General features: G+C 43.3%; 1 protein-coding gene across 13 annotated transcripts in view; it reads right to left on the bottom strand.

The window, feature by feature from the left end:
- Positions 1-21,542, bottom strand: part of R3HCC1L (R3H domain and coiled-coil containing 1 like) — a 194,286-nt gene that overhangs the window by 91,383 nt on the left and 81,361 nt on the right. For 11 of the 13 annotated variants that reach the window (XR_011204915.1, XM_069239650.1, XM_069239651.1 and 8 more), the window contains 2 exons: positions 10,534-12,526; positions 4,453-4,628 (listed from right to left, as the gene is read on the bottom strand). Coding sequence is in view for 10 of the 13 variants with exons in the window: in XM_069239642.1 (XP_069095743.1) it covers positions 4,453-4,628; positions 10,534-12,526 (2,169 nt within the window). In the remaining 3 variants the exon portion in view is untranslated. The remainder of the gene's footprint in view (positions 1-4,452; positions 4,629-10,533; positions 12,527-21,542) is intronic. The other 2 variants (XR_011204917.1, XR_011204916.1) reach the window with 1 other exon arrangement.

The raw sequence follows: 21,542 nt of genomic DNA, 5'->3' as shown, positions 1-21,542 counted from the left end.
GGAGAAAGGAGATGTATCCATTGAACCAGTGTCAGAGATCTGACATGACCAAGGTGACACATGGCGATATAGCAAACTCAAAGAAAGAAAGAAACTGACCTCATGATGGTGTGGCCATTCACTTTTTCCTTAGGAGTACATGATGAATGGGTGCTTTTTCTTGTCACATGTATTTAGACCGCTGGCCTTCTTTTCCATGCAGGGGAACATCACTTTCTCTTTGATGCAAAAAACAATCACCACCACAGTCGGCGACAGTGGATTTCAAGACACAGAAATAACTTTCCTTGGGTGTCTGAGATGGCAGACACAAAGAAAGTTTCCCTTTTAATCTCTGAAGCCTCCATGAGAAACTATGACTTTAAGGCCAAACTAAGTATGGCTCTTATTGGGGAGCTATTGTTGCCACCAATGCTTAGTTGTTTTAATTCACCAGGGGCCTTAATTGATAGAGCATCTGTTGTGATGGGACTGTCTCTTTCAAAGTATTAACTTGCGTTTCTCTGCCCTAGCTGTCCAACTGTGTGTATCTGGTATCCTGGTTTTAGATTTAGCCCTAGCATCCCTGGAGGGATGCACCAAAGGTTCACTTACTGGCTGACAGAGGACTAGCATGTGCTTTATATGCAGAGTGTGAGTGAGTTTGAACCTTGAGTGTGAGTGTGTGTCCGTGTGTAAACGCTAGAGTAATCGAGGCTTTGTGTGGGTCTGGCCTTTAAACAGGATAGCAGTGGTGATCTTCCCAGATTCTGGAAGAGTATTACAGAAATTCCTGAAGCCGGAGGTAGGAGAACTAGATACTGAAGTGAGGGGAGTGGAGACACATCTCCTTTAGAAACTTAATTTAGGAATTTTGCTAGCAAGGGCCTACTGATTAGTTTTTTGGAATACTGCTACTTGCTAGATAGCAGGAAGGATGGGCAGAACTGCAGACTCTAGTGGTTAGGAAACCTTTAGTTGAGACCTTTCCTGATTGTTCCTTTAGTTGGCTGATGACAGCCAGAAACCTCACACATCTGTGTACTTCTGTTGTTGGTGCTCCAAGCTGGAGACTAACCTGCTGTGATAAGCATCACTTTACACAAGGGCTGTATTTGGAGAGCAGGTTAGAAAGGACACTTGAAGGAACTATGCCAAATAGTCCTATAGTTGCTGGTGGTGGATACATCTTCTGCCTAGTTTAAACAATAGTACTTTATTATCTCATTTGCTGTTCCATTTCAAAGTCCCATATAGCCAAGAAAGGAAGCTTTCCCCAGGGTTCTCAGTGGAATGTTGTGTAACCAAAGCTGATGTTAATCTGACAGCCAGCTTCCCTGAAGTGAAGTACCATCACCTGAGTGTGGATCTCACGCTGTGCACCTGGTATGAAGTACCTGGAAGCCTGACTGCTGAGCAAGGGAGCCTGCTAACCCTAAAGAAGGAGTATCTGTTCAGGAGGAGAGAGGTGCATTGTGTTCCAGGTACGGCTCAGAACGCAGAACAGGAGACTAAGGGGAGCAATTAGAGGACCCCAGTGTCTGTGGGCCTGCAGTCTCTCTGTGCTGGTTCCTGGCAGGAACCACAATGATCAGGACCACAACATCTGATGCTCAGCTGAGTTGTGACTGCATATCAAACTGATCGCCCTCTGTGTGCCTGAAACTGCCCAAAAGTGATTGCCCTGTGGCCAAAACTGTCCAGAGTGATAGGCATGGGAGTGGCTGTGATAAGTGGATGCAACTGCTTGACCATGCAGGGCTACATAGGTTGATACTGTGACCAGATGGAACAGGCTGTGTCTGAGGCCTTCGCTAAAGACCAGTGGTTAGATTGGGATCATGGGACCATGATAATAAAGGATTACTGCCTCCGCTTCTGTCGGGTGCACTGCAGAGGTTAGAGGACGAAGGAGGACTCCTATACAATGCTTCCTGCTAGTGCCCATCTCTCTGGTGAGAGGGTGTAAAAGCACTGGATCAAGGTAGGTGGTTTGGGGGCACAGAGGCACATCACTGCACCAAGAACACCACACTGCATTTTATTATAATGTGTAATATTGCATTCTAATGGTTCTAGTATGCATTAAAGTATATCTTTCTTGAAAAGATAAGGACTGGGCTGGACATTCATTTAGAGTCTTGTTTTGTGATTGTTATACTTAGAATTCGAGCATCCTTCACAACACCTTCCTGAGAAACCCTTCTCTGCACAGCATTATAATGACTGACAGTCAAGTACTAAAGAGGATACATTTCGCACAGTTAACACTACAGGAAGGACCTGGAAACTCAGATGCAAATGACCTAAACTCCCATGTTGAGGCCCAGTAATACCTGCTTGTTCCATGGTCCTCCAAATAGGGTTGAACAGTATCCCCAGCCTTGGCCTTGATAGGATGACTATACCTTATTGTACATTGGCAACTGTTTCTCCCATGGGAACCTAGGTATACAGTATGTAGTGTTATTGGGGACGTTGTCCCCTAGTTGCAGAGTTTCTACCTAGAATCCTGTACCAGTGGATAAGTTATCATTTCTTTCCCTTGTTGGTGCTACCTGGGGTTCCCCCCGAGTAAGTACCTTATCATTCTATATAATGTTTTGGTGTCACACACCAATTGAGTTTCACCACACCCTTGTGTCTATTTCGTGGCAGCTATAGCTTTTTGTCATCATTAGAGGATTTCCCCTTATCGGCATATCCTGATGAGACCCCATATCTAGTCACAAGGGTCGAAACGCCATTGACATTATATGTACAAACAAACCAAATAAGCCGTATTATAAAGCAGACTGAGGCACATAAAGCCTAAGGACTAATAATTCATGGTTGTTTGGTATCTGGAACAAGCACCTTTATTTGTTGTCATTTAAATCTAACTTAATATTTGTTTCTTGGTGGTTCTGTTCACTTGGGGCACACTGCACTGCATGGGTGGGCTTGGTGTATATGACACTTGTATAAAATAATATTCACTTTTTTAATTTGGGTGACAGTTTATTTTTAAACTGTTTGCATTAATTGCGGTCAGTAACTGTTTCTGATTATCCATAAAGATGACTAGTGATGCCAATGAGAACCATTGTTACTAGAATGTCTTGATAGGATTGCAGCGCCTGAATGGATGCAGTCCCTTGTGATCACTGATGCCCTCTCCAGAACAATGTTTGTATCAAAGTTCTGTTCCCCATATGATGTCCCTTGTCAAAAGGAAAGCTGAGAAATGATTCCATTTTCAAGGCATCCATTTCTGATCACCCAGATGGAAAGGCAAACACTGAGGTTGGTGGACCAGCAGCTGGACTAGGACTGGTGGTGAGAACTGGTACAGAACGATGGGGGCACTCAGAGGGTCCTCTGGTATTGGGAGCTGCACCAGAGCCTTTGGAAACTGCCCCAGAGATGGATGAAATTGAAACAAATATACAGGAGTTGCACCTCAACTTATGACTTGCAGGCCATCGGCCTCACCAGCATCCATATTTGTATACAGAGCACTCTGAAAGGAGTCTGATGTCTTTGAAGTACAGAAGAGAAGAAAACTTGCAGTCAGAATCCCGGGAGCTGCAAAGAATTTGGTAATTATTGATCCAGCGCCTTCTACGTTGAAGAGTCATTTGTTCCAAAATATATATTTCAGAGAGACAAGCTGTAGGAAATAATGTCAACTTTTGCTTCTGCAGGACTTCAACTGGCAGAGAAGGTGGCAATGGGCACATGCTCAGTGTGTTGTGCCTCCGCTGTCAGGATATCCTCTCAACAAGGCTGTAGTTGGTGAGTGTGTAGAAAGGCTATCAGAGTAAGAGTGTTGTCTATTAATGCTTCCATTTCTTTTTTGTGCTTCTTGGTGTTTTATTGGGAGTTACTTTGTGTCCGACCACAGGGTGGGGGGTTGTGTCCTGTGCTTTTCCTTCACAGAGACCCTTCGCTAACTGAGGATGTGCAAGTTTGCATATTAAAATCCACATGCATAGCATTGAGTTGCCTGTCAATGGAAAACACTGCGGTAGGAAATTGGCCCTTACTCATGAAGGACAATGGAACCACAGATTACCATCTCCTCCTGTTACTTTAATCACAATTTCCTCCTTGTGGATGACAGAGCACAGCAAGATGTATGAGAGCTAAGAAATCGGGGTAGCTATAAAACATTTAACAAACAATGGTAGCAGCGAACCTTTTACTGCTTAACTTACTCTCACCCTGATCTGCATTACTTTTCTTGCAATTATCAGGCAGTAGCACAGACAGCAAACAACCTAGGTGTACTTCTCACAGATTCAATGCCAGCTTCACTTACAGGTTATAAGAAATTGAAGGCTGTGCAATAAGCTAGATGGAAAGAGAAGTGTGGATTGTTTGCTGTCAAGTTCAAGGCTTGTTATGAGTGACTTCAACAACCGAGAACATTTGGGGGTAAAAGACCACTGAGGTTATTAAGATGTATTAAAAATAAATAAAAATACTCACTGGTATGTTGAAAAAGCTAGAAGCAAGTCCTCAGTCTTGAATTCTGAAGGGAAATCATAGATTTCAATTACATGGGAAAGTTCTGAATCATCCAGATCCAGTTCTGTGGGCTGATGACTGTAATAATTATATCGAGGATCCTGGGAGCTTTGCTCATTTTCTTTATTGCCTGCTAACTAGAAAAGAATAAAGAAGTCAGATAAACTCTTCTCTTTCAATTTTATTGTTAATTTACAAATTCAAAATGATATTTTTTGCCATTTTAAATCCTGAGCAATATGTGGGAAGGTTTCTCTCATGCAGTAACCATTGAAATGGCAGCACCCTTGTTCACCAGTACCCTTGGGGATCTCGAATGTACGGCCATTCCTTGCCTGTTATACCCCAGATAAAATTAAGCAGTGCCAAAAAAATTTAACAGGTGCATCAAAACATGTAGTCATTCCAATGCATGAAAATAGAGTTACGAGATGAAACACCAGGATGTTTGGAAGCCTAGACGAAAAAACTACCTGCCATCTTAAATTCACTGCAAGCAGTCTTCAAAGGCTGCTGCTGGCGGATGTATGAGATTACAATTAATGCATTAACCATGCATTCCTTACCATGCAATGCTTTTACTATGCATATGCCTTCACCACACATGCCCTTACAACGAAAGATTAAGTATATATCAAGTAGAGTGTGTGTGTGTGTGTGTGTGTGTGTGTGTATTTCCCTATATCTTTTTTGCCAGTTGACAAGCCTTCACTAAATTTTCCTAAAAAATACGATGCTCACTCGTGTCAGTTGATGTCTGGAAAGTTTGTTCGGTGAACCGTCGAGCGGAGTCCTAGAAAAAGGGGGTCTCAAAACGTGTTTTCTCCATGTTAATTTCCACAGGGATTTTTAACAGGAATTGGGGCCAAACCACTGGACGGATTTACACCAAATTAGGCAGATAGCTAGCTCTAGGTACAGAAAGTTACCTTTTTATGATTTGGTGTAAAATCGTTCAGTAGTTTTGAGAAATTAAAGAAAAAACAAATTGGAATATATTTATATATAGGGACGCAAAGGCTCACAAAACCTCCTGATCTCCTGCAGAGATCTGACTGGCTACCAACACTTCAACAAGGAAGTGTTGGCAGCCATCTGGGGACTCGGCTTCGGCCAAGTCCCAGAAAAAAAGGTAAATTAAGAAAAGGGGCCAGTGTAGGAAAACCCTGAACGCTTAGCTCTGGTGCTGGGGTTCCTGAGAGACTCCCACAGGCCCAGGCATTTTTTCAAAAAAAGTTTTGCTTAACATTTGCGACGGGATTGTGAATCCTCTGCAAAAATTAAAAAGAAAAAGTTTGTTTTACTAAAGCCCCTGGGTGGGCCAGGTCCCAGGGCCATGTGAAAAATAAAAGAGGGAGTTAACGGGGCCCCCATCCTAGGGCATTATTATCCCACTGGAACCACTACCACCCCAGGACCTATAAATACAATGAATGGGGACCTGTCCATGCCCTGGGGACTGCCACCTCCCTGGGGCTTAATTTACATACAAAGAATGAATATGGGGTGGTGCACCCCCCTCCACAGCCCCAGGGATAGCCACCTCCACAGAGCTAACCGATGAATGAATGCGGGGGTGGGGTTGTGTGGCCTCTTCGCTCCCCCTAGGACCGCCACCTTCCAGGGATAAAAAAATTCATGAATATGGGTGGTGCGCATGCCCCCCCCCCCCCCCCATCCGCAGCCTCGGGTACCCTACCTCCCCAGGGTAAAGAACTAATTAAAGCGAGGGCCACATCACCCCCCCCCCCACCTCCCACAGCCCTGGGGACCACCACCTAATGGGGGTTATTCATTTAAATTAAGGGGGGGGGGGGGGGGGGGACATGCGCCTTCTTCCCAGGGCTGAATTTAAAAAATGAAGGAGGGTCCATCACCGACCCTCAGGGGCCACCACCTTCCTGGGGCTGCTTAACATTGAAGGGGGGGGGGGGATCGCAAAGAACCCCTTGAGGAGCCAATAATGGCCCTGCAGACAGCAATCCCCCTGGGCCAGTTCCTGCTGCTAGGTCCTGGGTTGCCCCCCCACTCCCGGGGACATAGCTGTATGCTGTGGCTTGGCAGGAGCTTTGACAGCTCCCACCAAGTCAAAGCAAACATTCAGCTAGCAGTAAGTAAGAGCTGTCAAACAGCTCTCACTTGCTGGGAGCGGAGGTTTCCTCTGTGATGCGGGCAGGGAAACAGAGGAAACAATTACTCTCACAGACAGGGACCTGCATCTTTAGCAGCTCCCCGTCTGTGACAGCAATGCCGACTGGTACCGTGGGGGCCTTCAGCCTCCCCCACTGTCCCATTGCACAATGTTCGCCTTGGGGAGGCACCCAGGTGACATGGTGGGCCCCAGGGGATTGGGTCCCTGGGCTAAAATCGGTCAGGGGAGAGGAATAGCACACACCCCCACCCCCCAAAAAAAATATTTTTTTTAAGGCCAGGCTCCAGGGGATGGTGTCCCTGGAGCTGAGAAGGGCCAGGGAAGGGGGGCCGCGCATCCCCCGCCCATTGAATTGTAGTGGGCCCTGGGGAATGGGGTCCTTGGGCCCAAAATTGGTTGGGAGGCCAAGCAGCCCCACTCCCACACTCTGGTCATTCATCCAATGAGATAGCACTAACTAATCAGTAGAAAGTGCTTCCTCTTACACCCACTCTCCCACCCACATAGACCCTCTCACACCCAGACAGACACTCTCACAGCCACTCACACCCAGAGACACCCTCTCAGACCTAGTCTAACACCCAGAGAGATATGCCTGCGTCAAAGTCCCACCGCACACAGCCAAAGGTCGTGCGCAGTAGGGGACTGGGTGGTTAGGGCGGTTGGACGCAGGAACTGGCCGCAGGCCAAGCCCTGAGGCCAACCCCTGCTCCAGCCGAAGGTCCTGTGTGGCGAGGTGTTGGGTGGTTATAGGGGGTTGGTGGTTAACCCCCACAGCGCATCACCCGAGGCCGGGCGCAGGGGTGGTTGGATTAATGTGTAGTAATGAAAATTACATTACGTAAAAAAAAAAATTAAAAACTTGGAAATTCACTGAAAAAAACAAAGGTTACAGGAACATTCTAGTTAGGAAATAGAAATTTTCTAAAAACTTAGAAATTCACTTAGAAAACCAAAGGTTACAGGGACGTTATAGTTAGGTTCTAAATTTACTTGCACAAAACCAGACAAATTCAGCAGTTATAATTACAGTTATTTCAAGTAGCTATAACTCATGGCCTAAGGTAACTATAACTTGCACCCTCACCATACACTAATTAACCCACATATTGCAACAATTGTGACATCTTTAATAACATCTTTGATAATATCACTGTAATATTAGCTTTAAAATGTTTGAGGTAAAAACTGTGCATTGCAGGTGTACAAGTTACAGTTACTTTAGGCCACGAGTAACTAAAATGTGCTTAAAATCAGCTGCTGTGGCTTTGCACCTGCTACAGGAGCCTGAGGTTCTGGGGAATAGCCTTACCAATTCGTGCAGGAGATAGGTAAGCTCTATGTAGCATATAAAATTGCATGAGTTTCAGCCTGGCATTGCGGGAAAACTTCTGCTGGTAATCTAGGATCTGTAGTCCTCTCTTTGTGATGCAGGGTCGTGCCAAACGTGGCCTCCCAAATATCCTGTGTCGTTTGTAAGGAAACCTGTATGTGAGTAATCAGGGCTTTGTAAATCCAAGTAATTAGCTTACAGCTGTTGCCCAAGTTGTGTAGGGAGTTAATCAATCTATATATGGTTGGTTTCATGCCTACTGTTGACCACGTCTTCTTAGGGGCATGCTGTATTAAACCCTAAATGAGGAACTGACCCTCGTGGATGATGAGGTCAGGAAATAAGAGAACCTGGCCACCCCAAAATAGGTCACAGAGCTTGATGCCAGAAGTGTAATTCACGACCATCTAGATGCCCCACTGGTTTGGGTAGGCCCAGGAGAGATATCATTGGAGCATAAGAGCAAAGGTTCTGGTGATAAATAAACCTCCAGCCAGGCATCAAAAGCACCAACACATCCGCAAGGCCAATGGATGGTCCAATGTCACAAGTTTCAGTGAGGGACAGTCATGCTAACCAGCGGGTTAGCCACTAGAGCTGGGCTGCCAGATGATATTGAAAATTCGGAGCGCCGAGCTCACCCTGCTCAACTGGGAGGCACAACTTAGACATGGCAAAGCGACGTTGGATCTTGTACCAGAGGAATTTGCCAGGGAGTTTGTCCAAATCTCAGAAGAATTTCCAAAGGCAAGGCAGCACTACCATTCTGGTCACCACAATGCGTCCCATTACAGACAATGGAAATTACTTAGCAAAAAGGAACCTGAGCACGGAGGGACATAACCATCTGTCCAGTTTCCAGCTAATAGGTCCAAGGCAGGGTGGAAAAGAAGGACACCTAGGTAGCAAAAAGAAACACCTTCCCATCGAACCGATCCCTCTCCCAGATTTGTCAAGGGTGGCAGAGGGATTGAGCAAGAAAAGACCGGGGAGAGGGAGCAACCTTGCATAGAACACCTATGCACTGAGAAAAGAGTGGAAGCCTGTCCCAGAATTGTGAGATCCATATATAAGTATCCAGATCAGCTGTATGGTGCAAGCCCAAAGCGACCCAACTAGACAGACTTTCCCAGTTCAGCTATCAAATGCTTTATGCAAGTCTAATGCAAGATCATATGCCATGGGCCATTAGCCCTGCATTACGTCCATAATTCCACAGTCGCTGGCTGTTTAGAGAAGTATTACTACCCAAAACAAATACGTTTTGGTCAGCATTTATCAATTGTGGGAGCACCTGTTGTAAGCAGGTGGCTAGAATTATTCTGAGGATTTTGTAATCATAATAGCTATAGGACTATAAGAAGCATGATCTGTTGAATTATGCTGTGGCTTTAATATCGAGGTCAAAGTATCCTCCTAAAGGATGGTAGGGAGACAACCCATCCCTAGGGCCACATCGTACATCCCAACTAACTAGGGTGCTAGAGAGCTTGCAAAAGGTTTATATAAACTTGGCCAGGAGATCATCCGTGCCTGGTGTCTTACACACGGCCAGTTCAATAATTGCCCCTTTTATATCTTGAACTGTAATGGTGGTGCTGATCTCCTCACAATCAATTGCAGATAGTCGAGGAAAAGGGATTGCTTCGAGGAACTCCGCCATCACGGATGTGGTGGTAAGTGGTTCTGAGTCATAAAAAGCTCGGAAATAATTTTAAAACATCTGTAAGAAGGTCTGCTGAGAGTACGGAAGGATCCCATCCGCATTCTACAGTGCAGTCTCCCGGGTTTGCTTTGATTCACTATTAAGCAGACAAGCTAGTCGGGCCAGATTGGTCCCCCTCCGAGTGTGTGTGGGTCAAGCAGCCTGAATAATCTAGGCAGTGCAAGGGTCACCTCCTCTTCGTGCAGATGAATCATGGAGTCTAGCAGTGTTGGGTCATCGACCCCACATCTGTCCATGGCTATGTCTGCCCTTTATGGACTTGCTTCCAAGACAGGAATACAAAAGGTCCAAAAAATGCATCATTAAGAAAAGGAAAATGATTGTTAGACAATGTAAAGTTTTACACTACATTCTTTGGCTCAAGAAGTCTTACTTTCCATTCATCTCTCCCATCATCTTTAAAAATGACAAACTCAGTTTAAATAAAGAGAAAATAAATAACAATTTCTCTGCCTCACTTGCTCAAGGAGCCAGGGAGAAGAAAGTCACTAGTGGAGACAATCATCAGGACAGATCTACCTAGCAGGAAGCTTTCCCATAATACTGAGCACTGTCATCCTTACATGGTGTGCCACTGGTGAAATCAGATGCAGGCAACACTGAAAAGGAGAGGGCACTTGTCTAACACGTTCCCTGCCAGGCCGAGACTGACGTGAGTTTCCCAAACAGGTTACAACCTGTGAAAAGTAGTATCTCGGGTGGGTAATGGTGTTTTAACAGATTTTGCATCCCATATCAACCCAGAATACTAAAAAGTGTTGTTGACTGTGCTATTAACTCTGGTCTTTTCTAACATGAACTACATTGATTGGTGTACAATAAAGGACATACCTTTTTCAGAAGCTGAGGATCCAAACAGTCTCCAAAGTCATTAAATAAAGAATCCCAGCTGTCGTCTGCATCGGCTTCTAGTGCAAAGCTTTGACTAGAGCATGGGGCAGCAGGCTCTGTGCATCCATCCAGGTAAGTGGCATTGCACGGTTTTAAAACGTCCTCTTTGGTTTCCAGATTTAATTCATCACAATTGATTGCTGAATCGGGTGTGCTGAAAACGTTTTCTGTACATATATTTGTTTTATCCATGATACCTTTTATATGTTCATCATTGTTCTCTATTACACCATCTACACCTAGTGCACCAGTGACTGTGATTGCATCTTGTCCCTGAGTTTTGTTGGCAACTCTCTCTTGCACACCGTCTAACTCACTACTTGCGGTTTTACTAGCACTACTTGGCACGGTGTCCATGACAATACTCTCACTTTCTGAGGCCTCGACAAAAAAATCACCAACTTGTGGTGACAAGCATTCAGTAGATGTGCTATGATGGTTTGACATACTTTCAACGGCACTGTCCATAGCTTTTGTCTCATTTCTATTGCCCTCATTGATTTTCTCTTCAAAATTGACATTTAACAGACTAAAAGTCTGTTCCTTAATCCCAGATACTCTGTCAGTTAGTTGCATCGTGCCAGGTGAGACCAAGGAAGGCTGCTCAAATGAGATACTGTCTATACCTTCTACTATTTGAGACATACTGTCTACAATCTCTTGTGTGTGCGTCCGTGGTAAATGTATTAAAGTGCCTATTCCATTAGAGGATAAAAGTCCTTCTTGATCCGTATCAGTCATCTCTTTAGTCATCATTCTCTGTCCACAGCTTGTTTTATCAGTGGTCTCATCCTCACATCTAGTCATTCGGTTTTCCACAAATTTGTTACATACGTCCTCCCTTACACACATTAAGCCGCTATTGTCATTGACAGATAAAAGGTTCATCAAATTAACTGGGGTCCTATCTACATGCTCAAAAAACCCATCATGCTTACTATCAACCTCTGTCAAATTGTCTACTCTTTCAATTATTTCTCTGGACAGCTGGCTTGTACTTACCACTTCCTGTGCTGGGACGCTGACTGAGATGCTACTATAAAGTCCTAATCCCTCACTGACTCCAACATTAGCTTCAGGCACAAAACTATCTGTTTCTGCAGTCATCAAATAATGATGCCCAGAGGTGCAATCTAAATCTGAATCACAGTAGTTAGAACTAACTACATTGACTGATGGATCGATAACAGTAGCCATACATGCAACTGTGTTTAGAGAGCTAACCATGTCACGGACAGGGACATCCAAGGATTGGCCTACTTTCGGCTTCGATCCGGTAGACTCTTGAGGAGCAGTATTGTGGTGTTCTTTGACAGAGACCAGCTCAGACTGCAAAGTCTGATATCCATACATTGGTTGGTAGTTCGATTTTTCAGGAAGCTCCTCTTTTGGTTCAGACTCGTTGCTTACATGAATCGTGGTCAGGATGCCTTGTGTGGATATACTGCTGTCATGAGAAGGGCAGCACATGTCAGCAAGACTGCCGTCTATTGATAATGCCCCTTCCTGCCCTACTGATGTATGAAGTGGCTTGTCAAAGCCTAGAGGTAATGGTTCTTCAGTGTCTCTGATTTCTAGTTGAATGCTCATTTGGCTCTTGTTATATTGTTCACTTTTCTGTTTCTTTGCTTTGGCTTCCAGCTTTTTCCCATCCTTTACTCTTCGTCGATGAGCTGCCAGATGTGTTGTCTGCTTTTGTAAATTTGAAGCGACTGGGTTGGTTATGGCGTCACTCCTTTGGGAAGCGTTTTGTTTGCCTCTTTGGTTTTTCATTTCATCTGTAGAACTTTCACTGGTGAGGTGATCATCTTTCGATCTTTGGGAAGCAGCTTCTCGCCGAGCTTTTGGCACATAAAGAGCCATATCAGGGCGCCTTGCTCGTAATCTGTTTTTCTCCACATCTTGCTCCATTATTAACGTTGTTATCTGAACACTAGTAAACAGAGACACAAACACAAGCACATATCAGTGTTCAGCATTACTGAAATGTAATACAAATGAGGAACGTCCTCTATCAAGGCAGGTTAGGACGAAAAATAAGGAACGGATAAGAAAATGTGACAGCACACAATATATTAATAATCAGCCAAGACTAAAACACTTTAACTTGTCCCTATGTCCTGGCACCCACCAGAAGCAAAAGCTGAACTCGGACTTTTCTGATTGATTGTAATGCCACGACGTTAAACTCACTGTGGTCCGATGATGTATACGACAGCCTTATGAAGAAACAAAATCAAGGCAAACAAAATCAAGGCGAACAAAATGTCTTTGTTCTGACTTAATAAGGGTCATTGGCCCACAGATCTCTCTAAGAGGAAAGTCGTGCTCGCGGTTGCATATGGGAAAGCGTCTGTGCAGCAAAATAAACTAGTCAGGTTCAAACCAAGAACAATATTAGAACTGAGCTGCGCAAATTAAAGGTGTGGAGCAGTGTGCACTGGAAGAGAAGTGTCTAAAGGAGACCCTTACCAGCACTGTAACAGATCGACTACATTTTGCAAACAAAGCAGTTTAAAAAAGTAGATAAGCAGATGTAATAAAACGGGCTTCTGCTGCCAATAACTACGCAACCAACGCGCGACTCCTAGAAGAGTCGCTGACTGAAAAGTGACTTTATATATTGTGCAAAGAAAAAAAAACAGCGCTGGCGCCCAATGCTGAGTGGACATTTCACACAAGTCAATTAACTAATGTTACGCGTAGCAGATCATTTGGAAGGGGGCAGGGGGAGAGCGCTCAAGCAGTTGATAGGACGTTATTGCAGGGCACATGGAGGTCAATTCACTAAAATGATAGGGGTGGAAAAATTACATCACACAAGAACTCGTTGACCCAATGAGATCACAGGAAACAACATCAAATGATCTTTCACGTTGAACTGTCCTAGATAGTTATGTCAAATGGCCTTAATCCTGATGACATCAAAATAACTGACATTAATTAAGAGCATTTTAAGCGCACATTTATATAATGACAACAGTTACTAACATAGATAAATGTCCAATGTATATACCAAATACGTTCTAAAAGGTTGCTGACATGGTACACCATTACGCATAACTCTTTTTCGTGCGTGAAAAATGATGTGTTGGTTGGAAGGGAAAAATATATAATACCACAATAACATAAAACAGCGGGAAGTCAAATTAATGATACCACAAACTGTCATGATTTAATAGCTTCCCTAGAGTATACCCCAAGCATATTTGTCAGTGTGGACCATATATTGAACTTGAACTAAGTTACTGACAAATTATTCCTCAGCATTGTATACATTTTTCCTAGCGTCACTTCTAAGGCAGTAGCTGTCACTGAAGTAAGACGTGGGTTTTTTATTCAAACATATCACTTTGCCTATGTTCGCAAATATGAAAATAGACAAAATCTTGTTTCAAAATGTATTTTTTTTTTTGCTGAAATCTTTATTTTATTCACGAGATTACACTGAATTGTTGTACGTAGTTGTATTTTCTGATCTAAGTTTATTGCCCGGTGTCACAATCTCAGCTGCAGAAAGTAAACAGTGTACATCACAGCACTGTTTACCTTCTGTTCTTGGCATTGTCCTTGCAACTACCGAAAATGCGGGTCGCATGGGGCAAGCCAGGGGTCGCGCCTACGACCACTAAATGATGTCCATAGCAGGGCACGTCGAAATGATGAAAAAAATAGATGAATGTCTGAATTAATTCACTTAGAATCTTAGTACGTGACTTATGCCATGAACTTCATATTAAATGATTGATAGGTTTAAAAAGGAGGCGACATTAATTGTAAAAAAAAAAAAACTCAGTTGCACTAACATCTTGCATAGTCGAAATTGTATTATATGATAGTCTCAAAGTCGTACAGCATATTATTTTGCTTTTTCATTTTTTATAGCCTTTATCTTCGAGGGCACGAGAAATATTCTTTCATTAAATGTCAGAGCTAAAATGGAAAAAATAGTTTACTGCTTATTTTTCTACAGTACAATGAATACCCAAAATACTAATGCAGTGCTTTGCAGTATTTCAAACGAACAAATACATACCAAATGTATTATTATATAATGATAAAACGAAACTTTTACTTTTTTTTTTTAAAGTCTACACGTTTAAATACTAGTGAAATAAAATTACATAAAGGTTGCCCTTTCCCTGAAAGACAGGAGATTTAACTTTGGAAGTAGTTACAGGAAAAATGCTTTCAGGTTAATAATTCCTTTAACTTAATGTTTCAGAGATTAGTCTCTCTCGATTGCTAGGGCTCTATAACCATCTGAAACTTAATTTTTTCACTTTCCGCCAAATAAAGATGAATTTAATTTACAAAGTTTTTAAGCCAAGCTAGGAAACGTAATTGTCATCTTGGCCTCCAGCCGCAGTCACCTGAGAGTTGGAGTCCAGACGGTTATGGTCTACCTGGGAAGAACATGCAGCACTGCTAAGAAAGAAGCAAGGCAACTTATAAGGAGGTTTCCGGTACAGAGAGAAGCAATAGTGCTTCTAAGTGAGCACAAGCAACGTATGTGGTCTCTGGGCTCCGCGTTTGACTGACCTAATGTGACAAATGTGCTCGAATGAACCCGAAGATCACCCGGGACCGTGAGGCCAAACTGTACGTCACCAAGCACCTCAAGAAAGCAAGGAAGGCCAAGTCTCACACCAAAGTCGAGAATTCAGATGTGTTTTCGTTCCCAAGAGAGATTGTCGCCTTATTCCAGGCCTTCAAGTAAGTAAAAAAAAGAAAACAAGCCGGAGAAACACGGCTTGTCCTCTTCCCACCACTGTCACGAATGTTAGAGTACCTCTAAGTCTCGGTCCACCACTTTAGAACCAGTATCAGCAGCAGTCCTGATCCAGCTTGACTTCCGTGCCATCAGCAATATTCTAACAAATTAAAGCTGTGTATCAATAAGAAACAGCAATTCTAATTCACACATGCTGGCTGAAAACCATTGGCTTAGTACAAGAAATTTGTTTTCGTGGATCTAAGTTTAAACATGGTTCAACTACACCCAAGCAATTTTTAAGATGTCTGCCCCTCCTGATGGAGGATCCCATTTGTTATATTCTGGTGTAACTTACGTAATGTTGAACTCAGATGTCCATGTGTACAACTGAAGATCCCTTCAGTGGCATATTCAGACTGAACGTCGTAAGTAACAGTATTTCAAGCATACAGCACTTTGCAGGGGCACAGGAGCAAGGCCATATGGCACTAAACTAATTTAACGGCAAGAGCTAGCTAAGCAAAGTGGAATATCAGACAAACACCCTCATCTGAAACACAATATATTCTCTTTAGTGATATTAGTGACAACAATGGGCAACTATGTTGAAAGCGCTGGAATCAAATAGAACAACCCTACAGGCACATTCCTTATCCAAAATGTAGAACGTGCACACTAGCAAGGCTGCCATTTCAATGCTAATACAGGGATAGCACCTAATTATGAAAGACTGAAAGGCCCTTTGATCCAGAAGAAAAAGTATGTGACCAATCACAAGGTAAGAGTTATCATATGAAGGAGGAGAGTCTCCTTTTTCCAGTGGTACCTCGCCCCCAGTGGATCCCTGCTTCAGGATATCTGCAGGAGGGTAAATAGTTCACCAAAAAGCACAATTTGGAAAGGGGATGGGAGCATCGGACTTTCTGCCTCCCTGTGGGGCTGATTGGGCTTCGGGAGGGCAAAAAGCCCACTTGACCACAGGGTGCTTCATTACTATAAAACAATGGAAAGGGGACAGTCCTGGCATTGGATTGCCCCCCTCACCCAAAAAGCCCTAACAAAGTTTCTGTCCACTACTCTGGTGGGGGGGCAGAGAGCCCACTCTTCCAGTGTTAGATTTATACCTTTAAGAAAAGGAATGGGGTGTGAGCAACCTGTCCTGCTGTAAGGCTGGCACACCACAGCTAAATCACACTCAAATCTCATCCCCTTAGGACCTGCACCAGAAACACAAAGAGAAAATCTGGTTTCACTTGGATATTGTTTTGACATATGGGTCAGCAGAGAAGGGGAAAGCCCCCTGATTCTGCCTCCTGATGTGCTATGAAGATTACCTGGTGCCCGGGGGTAGCAATCCAGGCCAAGAAGGGCCCACGCCCTACACCATTCATTTTTAGACATCCGGAGGCTGTGACCCAGTGTCAGGGTGGGCATGTCCCACACGCCGTTTTGCACATTTTATCCCTGATGCTCTGGTGGGCTTTCTGCTCTCCCCCCTTCTCCTATTCCACTTGATAGGAATATAGGACATAAGGCCCCAATCTGCCCATTAAGGGTTCCTTAAAGCCCACCAGATGACTATCAAATTGTGATAAGAGGAAAGTGGTGAGACACTGAGCCATCCTGGCATCAATCCCCACCCTGGAAATAGGGAGTCGAAGTTGCGTGCATTTACCCATTCTCTGCCAGATGTAAAAAATGCATCAAAGAAATCCTACTTTCCTCTTACTTGCCATGGGGAAGCAAAATCTAGACCAAGTGTCAGCAGTCACTGAGGGAACCATACCGACCCAGGACATTTCTGAAACCTACCTCCACAGGGATATACAGGGTGGTGTGGCAGAAATATTGGCACTTCTAAACAATGGCCAAACTCTCACCATCCTGTGTTCTCACACTTCTCCCGATACAAACACGTGCCCTGATGTGTGGGTGGCCTAACACACAACTTAGGAGTGAACCAAAACTGTAACTATTTGAAGACCACATTGAATTCACATGGTCCAAGTTTTGACTGACAAGCGTTACAGGCAACAGGCCCACCAACACAAATGAGGTACTGTTTTTAAGCAGAAGTAGTGTGGGGATTGCTCAATAGCACACCTACTGTCAATTTCCACAAATTCCAGAACATTCTCTCACAAAAACCGGGGAAAATAAAGTGATTTTCCTAAAGTCGGACTTTTGGAGGGCATCCTGGATAAGAAAAAGTAGTGGGAGTCGCACAACACAAAACAACCCAACCCATGTCTGCCCGGGCGTGTAATTTTCTGAAATATCTGGTGTATACAGGTTTCCCTCAGTCCAGCCATTCCTGATTGCCAGTACCACAGCTATCTACATCCACAGAAAATTTGAAAGTCCAAGGAATTATATTTATTTCATGGAAAAATCTTGGATGTATCCACGTTGCTTTTGGAGCCTTTCCTACCTAGGGTTACAGGCTCACATACACTATTAGAAGAAGTGTAGCAAGGTTAGGTGGTAGGACTTCTGAAGATCCCCAAAGATTTCATACATTTTCTTCACGGCAATATGAGTAAATTCTGTGATTTTAGCCAAAAATTGATGTTTATAAGGCATTCTGGGTAAGAAAAATTAGTGTGATCTGTAAAAGACATCACTCCTGTAAGGCTGGTAACTTTACCTGGGTGCAGGACATACCTTGGTCCAAATACCACAGCTAACCACATTCCCAGAAAGACTCACACACCAAAGAAAAATCTAGAGTTATCCATATTGCATTTTGGGGTCTCCCTGTTGCAGGTGATATGCCAACTCACACAAGCAGGGTACATTTTTTTTAATTGAGATTCAAGAGAACACAGGCTATTAGAACACTGGGCATTTCTGGCTTCCAAATATAAGTTGGAGTTCAAGAAAGAATACATTTTACATTCATATAATATTTTTGGTGGCCCCCAAATTTAGATGTGCATGGATAACTACTACTTCTAAATCCAGATTCTTGGGAACATTTAAAAAACAAATAGCTCTCCTTCATACCCATTTTTAATTCACAATCTTTTACGTTATGAATTGATGCATGGTCAGTACACAATGAACAATCTTCCTAACCTGCAGCTCAATTGATGGTTGTGGGTATCTCCTGTTAAGGACTCCCAGCAAACACTATCCAGTGGTTCCCAACCTTTTGACTTCTGTGACCCCCGCTTTATCAGTGACCCCCAGTGAATCAGTATTGAAATCCAGGGACCCCCCCACTGAGTTATTACTGAAAGCTGGGACCCAATCTGTTAGGATTACTTAATTTGCTAACCAGTCGGGGACACCCGGAGGAGGCTTTGCGGACCCCCAGAGGTCCCCTGACCACAGGTTGGGAACCACTGATTATATAACATGTTGTGATATACATAATTTGAGATTAACTAGCTGGGCAAAAAATTAAACACAAAAAAGGTGGCATGTATTTTTTCCTACTTTTTTTCATTAATTTTAACAATTACTTTCTTTGGCAATGCCATGAGTGATCTACACCAATGACACCTAGCTGGATTCAGAATTTTGCCTACGTACCAACAATGTATAGCTTGTCGGGTTCACCCAAAGGTTTCACACTCTCTCCCACAAACTGCAAGTAGGTAGAAACCACAAGAACAGAAATAATGACTACCATTATTTTTAATAAACTGTGATAAAAAATGATTTTTCAACAACTCTGCATTGCTGCTGGAAGGTGGGGAGAGGGTGATTCTGAGCACAGCAAAACTTTTATTCATTCAATGCTAAGAAAAAAACACCTCTTCTTTATACCATTCATATTTCCACTTATCCAAAAAAAGCCCAGATGCTGCCACATTTTAGCTATTTCCTCAGTCCCATCCAGAGGAATCCACAAAACATGGTCAATTTTAGAATACCCAACATGCGGGGAAAAATGTATGTAAGTTTGCCTTGAATATTTGTTATGGGAAATAAAGATGTGAATGCTTAAGCACAAACTGCTTCCGATATCAAACAAGCATTGGCAAAGCCAATAGATTTCACCTATGCAAATTATATTGGCTTTATTATATATATATTTTTTTTACAAGTTGCACAGCATCCACGCTTTCCCCGCCCCCCCCCTTTAGGCCAGGTTGCACAGCAGCCCATTCTGCTGTGCAACACATGAAGAAACTGCATGTGGCATGGGAAGGGGGGTGAGAAACACATTGGGGAGTGGCAAGGTGGTTTGGGTGAAACAATGATGAGATGAAGCTTGGCGGGGGATGTCACAAACAACAGTGAGCAGGAGTAGGGCTGAGACATGACAAACAACAGCAAGTGGGGGGTGAAAAACGATGGAGGGTGAAAAACAATGAAGGGCGGAGGGTGGTGAGGTAAACAGAACTGGGAGGGTGAAGGAGAGGAACTGTAAAAAAACATGAACTCAACAAGAGTGCATGTCAAATAGTAACAAATGAGTACTTGCAGGAGCCTGCAACCAGCGGAAGGACACTGGCCACCTACAGGAAGCTGTACATGGTCCATGCTCCATGACAGGGACACAGAAAAAGTCCTGTAGGGAGCCGGAGGAGAATAGGGGGTGCTGACTAATATGAAGCAAAGAAACAAGAGCGATGTGAGGGTCAAACAATGGTAAGAAAAGGTAAGTGATAAGCGGTGCTTTTAAGATTTTTCTTTTTTCTTTACAATAAATTTTGCAAGTGCAGCGCAAGTGAAACTCAATAAATGACTCGAAGTGTCCACGACTCAAAGTTTCCGCTCAAGGCTTCTGTCTGAGTCCTGGTTCTCTGGGTGATATGTTCATAAAGGGTTTCGTAGAGTGGGTGTGGAGTGTCAACTATCAGAGCTATGTACATTTTTTACTGCACATTTTAGTGTGTCATCTTTTGTATTTTTTGTCTTTGCTATGTCAGTGAAAGTGGCTGGTGTTATCCCAGTCAGGCTTCGATACCCTGAAACCACATGGAGAGAGCATCTGTAGAATCATGAAAGCCAAAAAACAAAAAATGCCAATGTAATAAAGAAATCATCCTAGCAATGCAAAAGAGTCTATCAATAATTGCATATTTATCTGACATCAACTCTTCAACCAACCTTCTGTGCAAAACGTGCTTTCTAAAAACTCAATCACACTCTCAGAATTCACCTTCCCTGTCATTCTAAATTAGGACCATTTGGAGAAATAATCAGTAAACACAATGGGAAAAGCTTTCTTATGAAGAGAACAAAATTGACCTAAAATAGCTATGCCCAACTTCCCCCACTGCCCTGAATCAAATTCAGTGGTAAACATTCCGTTACACCGGCTTTAGCTGCTTTATCACTGTTGAAACAAAGTCTCCAATTCCTCACACACTCATCTGCCATCCTGTCAATGCCTGGACACCAGTAAAATTCACGAATAAGTCTCTTGGTTGCTAACATCCCAATACGTCCTTCATGACCCATAAATAAAAAATATTTTCTCAATCCTATAGGTGGCACAACTTTGCATCCTCGAAACAAAAACCATCGCACATCAATTAATCCTTCACTTTGAAAATTACAGCTACCTCTCCACTCAATTTCTGCTCTTCAGGCGAGCCTTTGGAAATGTATTCATAAACCAACTTCATTTCAACATCACTTTCGATGTGACTCGCCCACATATCATTAGAGGTCACACCAGGTCCATTTTCCACATCATGCCACTCACTGATACAACCCACAGTATACGCCACTTCACAAGTTGCCACCACTTCCTCTCCTCTTCACCCAGCTTCTCTTACATTGGCGACCATGACAAAAAAATAAAATCAGCATGCACGCTGACTCCCTGGACATGTTCAACTTTCAATTGATGTTTGACTGCCAAATGAGCTAGTCTAGCAGTCAAACAACACCTTCCATCACCAGGATAACTACTTAGAGAAGTGGTTTATGAACAGTTCTCAAAACAAACCACATACCCCATAAAATTAATTTGAAATGATCAGCAGTTCAAGTTCATGCCAACAACTCTTTCTCAATCACAGAACAGTTTTTTCTCAGACTCTCTAAATACACCTTGAACATAAAACACTACTCATTCTTTGGATTTTCCTCTTTGCAACAGGGGTGCACCTAGACCACATCCACTCCCATCTACTGCAACAATGCACTCTTTGCCTAATTCGAATGATTTAAGAAATAGAGAATTAACCAACTCACGGTTAAGGTCAACAAAGTAATTTTCTTGTTCCACCCTCCATACCAATTCATTTTTCTTTCTTAGTAAACGTCA

The sequence above is a fragment of the Pleurodeles waltl genome, chromosome 6 (genome assembly GCF_031143425.1).
Source record: "Pleurodeles waltl isolate 20211129_DDA chromosome 6, aPleWal1.hap1.20221129, whole genome shotgun sequence".
Taxonomy (NCBI): domain Eukaryota; kingdom Metazoa; phylum Chordata; class Amphibia; order Caudata; family Salamandridae; genus Pleurodeles; species Pleurodeles waltl.
The sequence above is the reverse complement of the archived record's forward strand: the minus strand, read 5'-3'. Positions and strand labels throughout refer to the sequence as shown.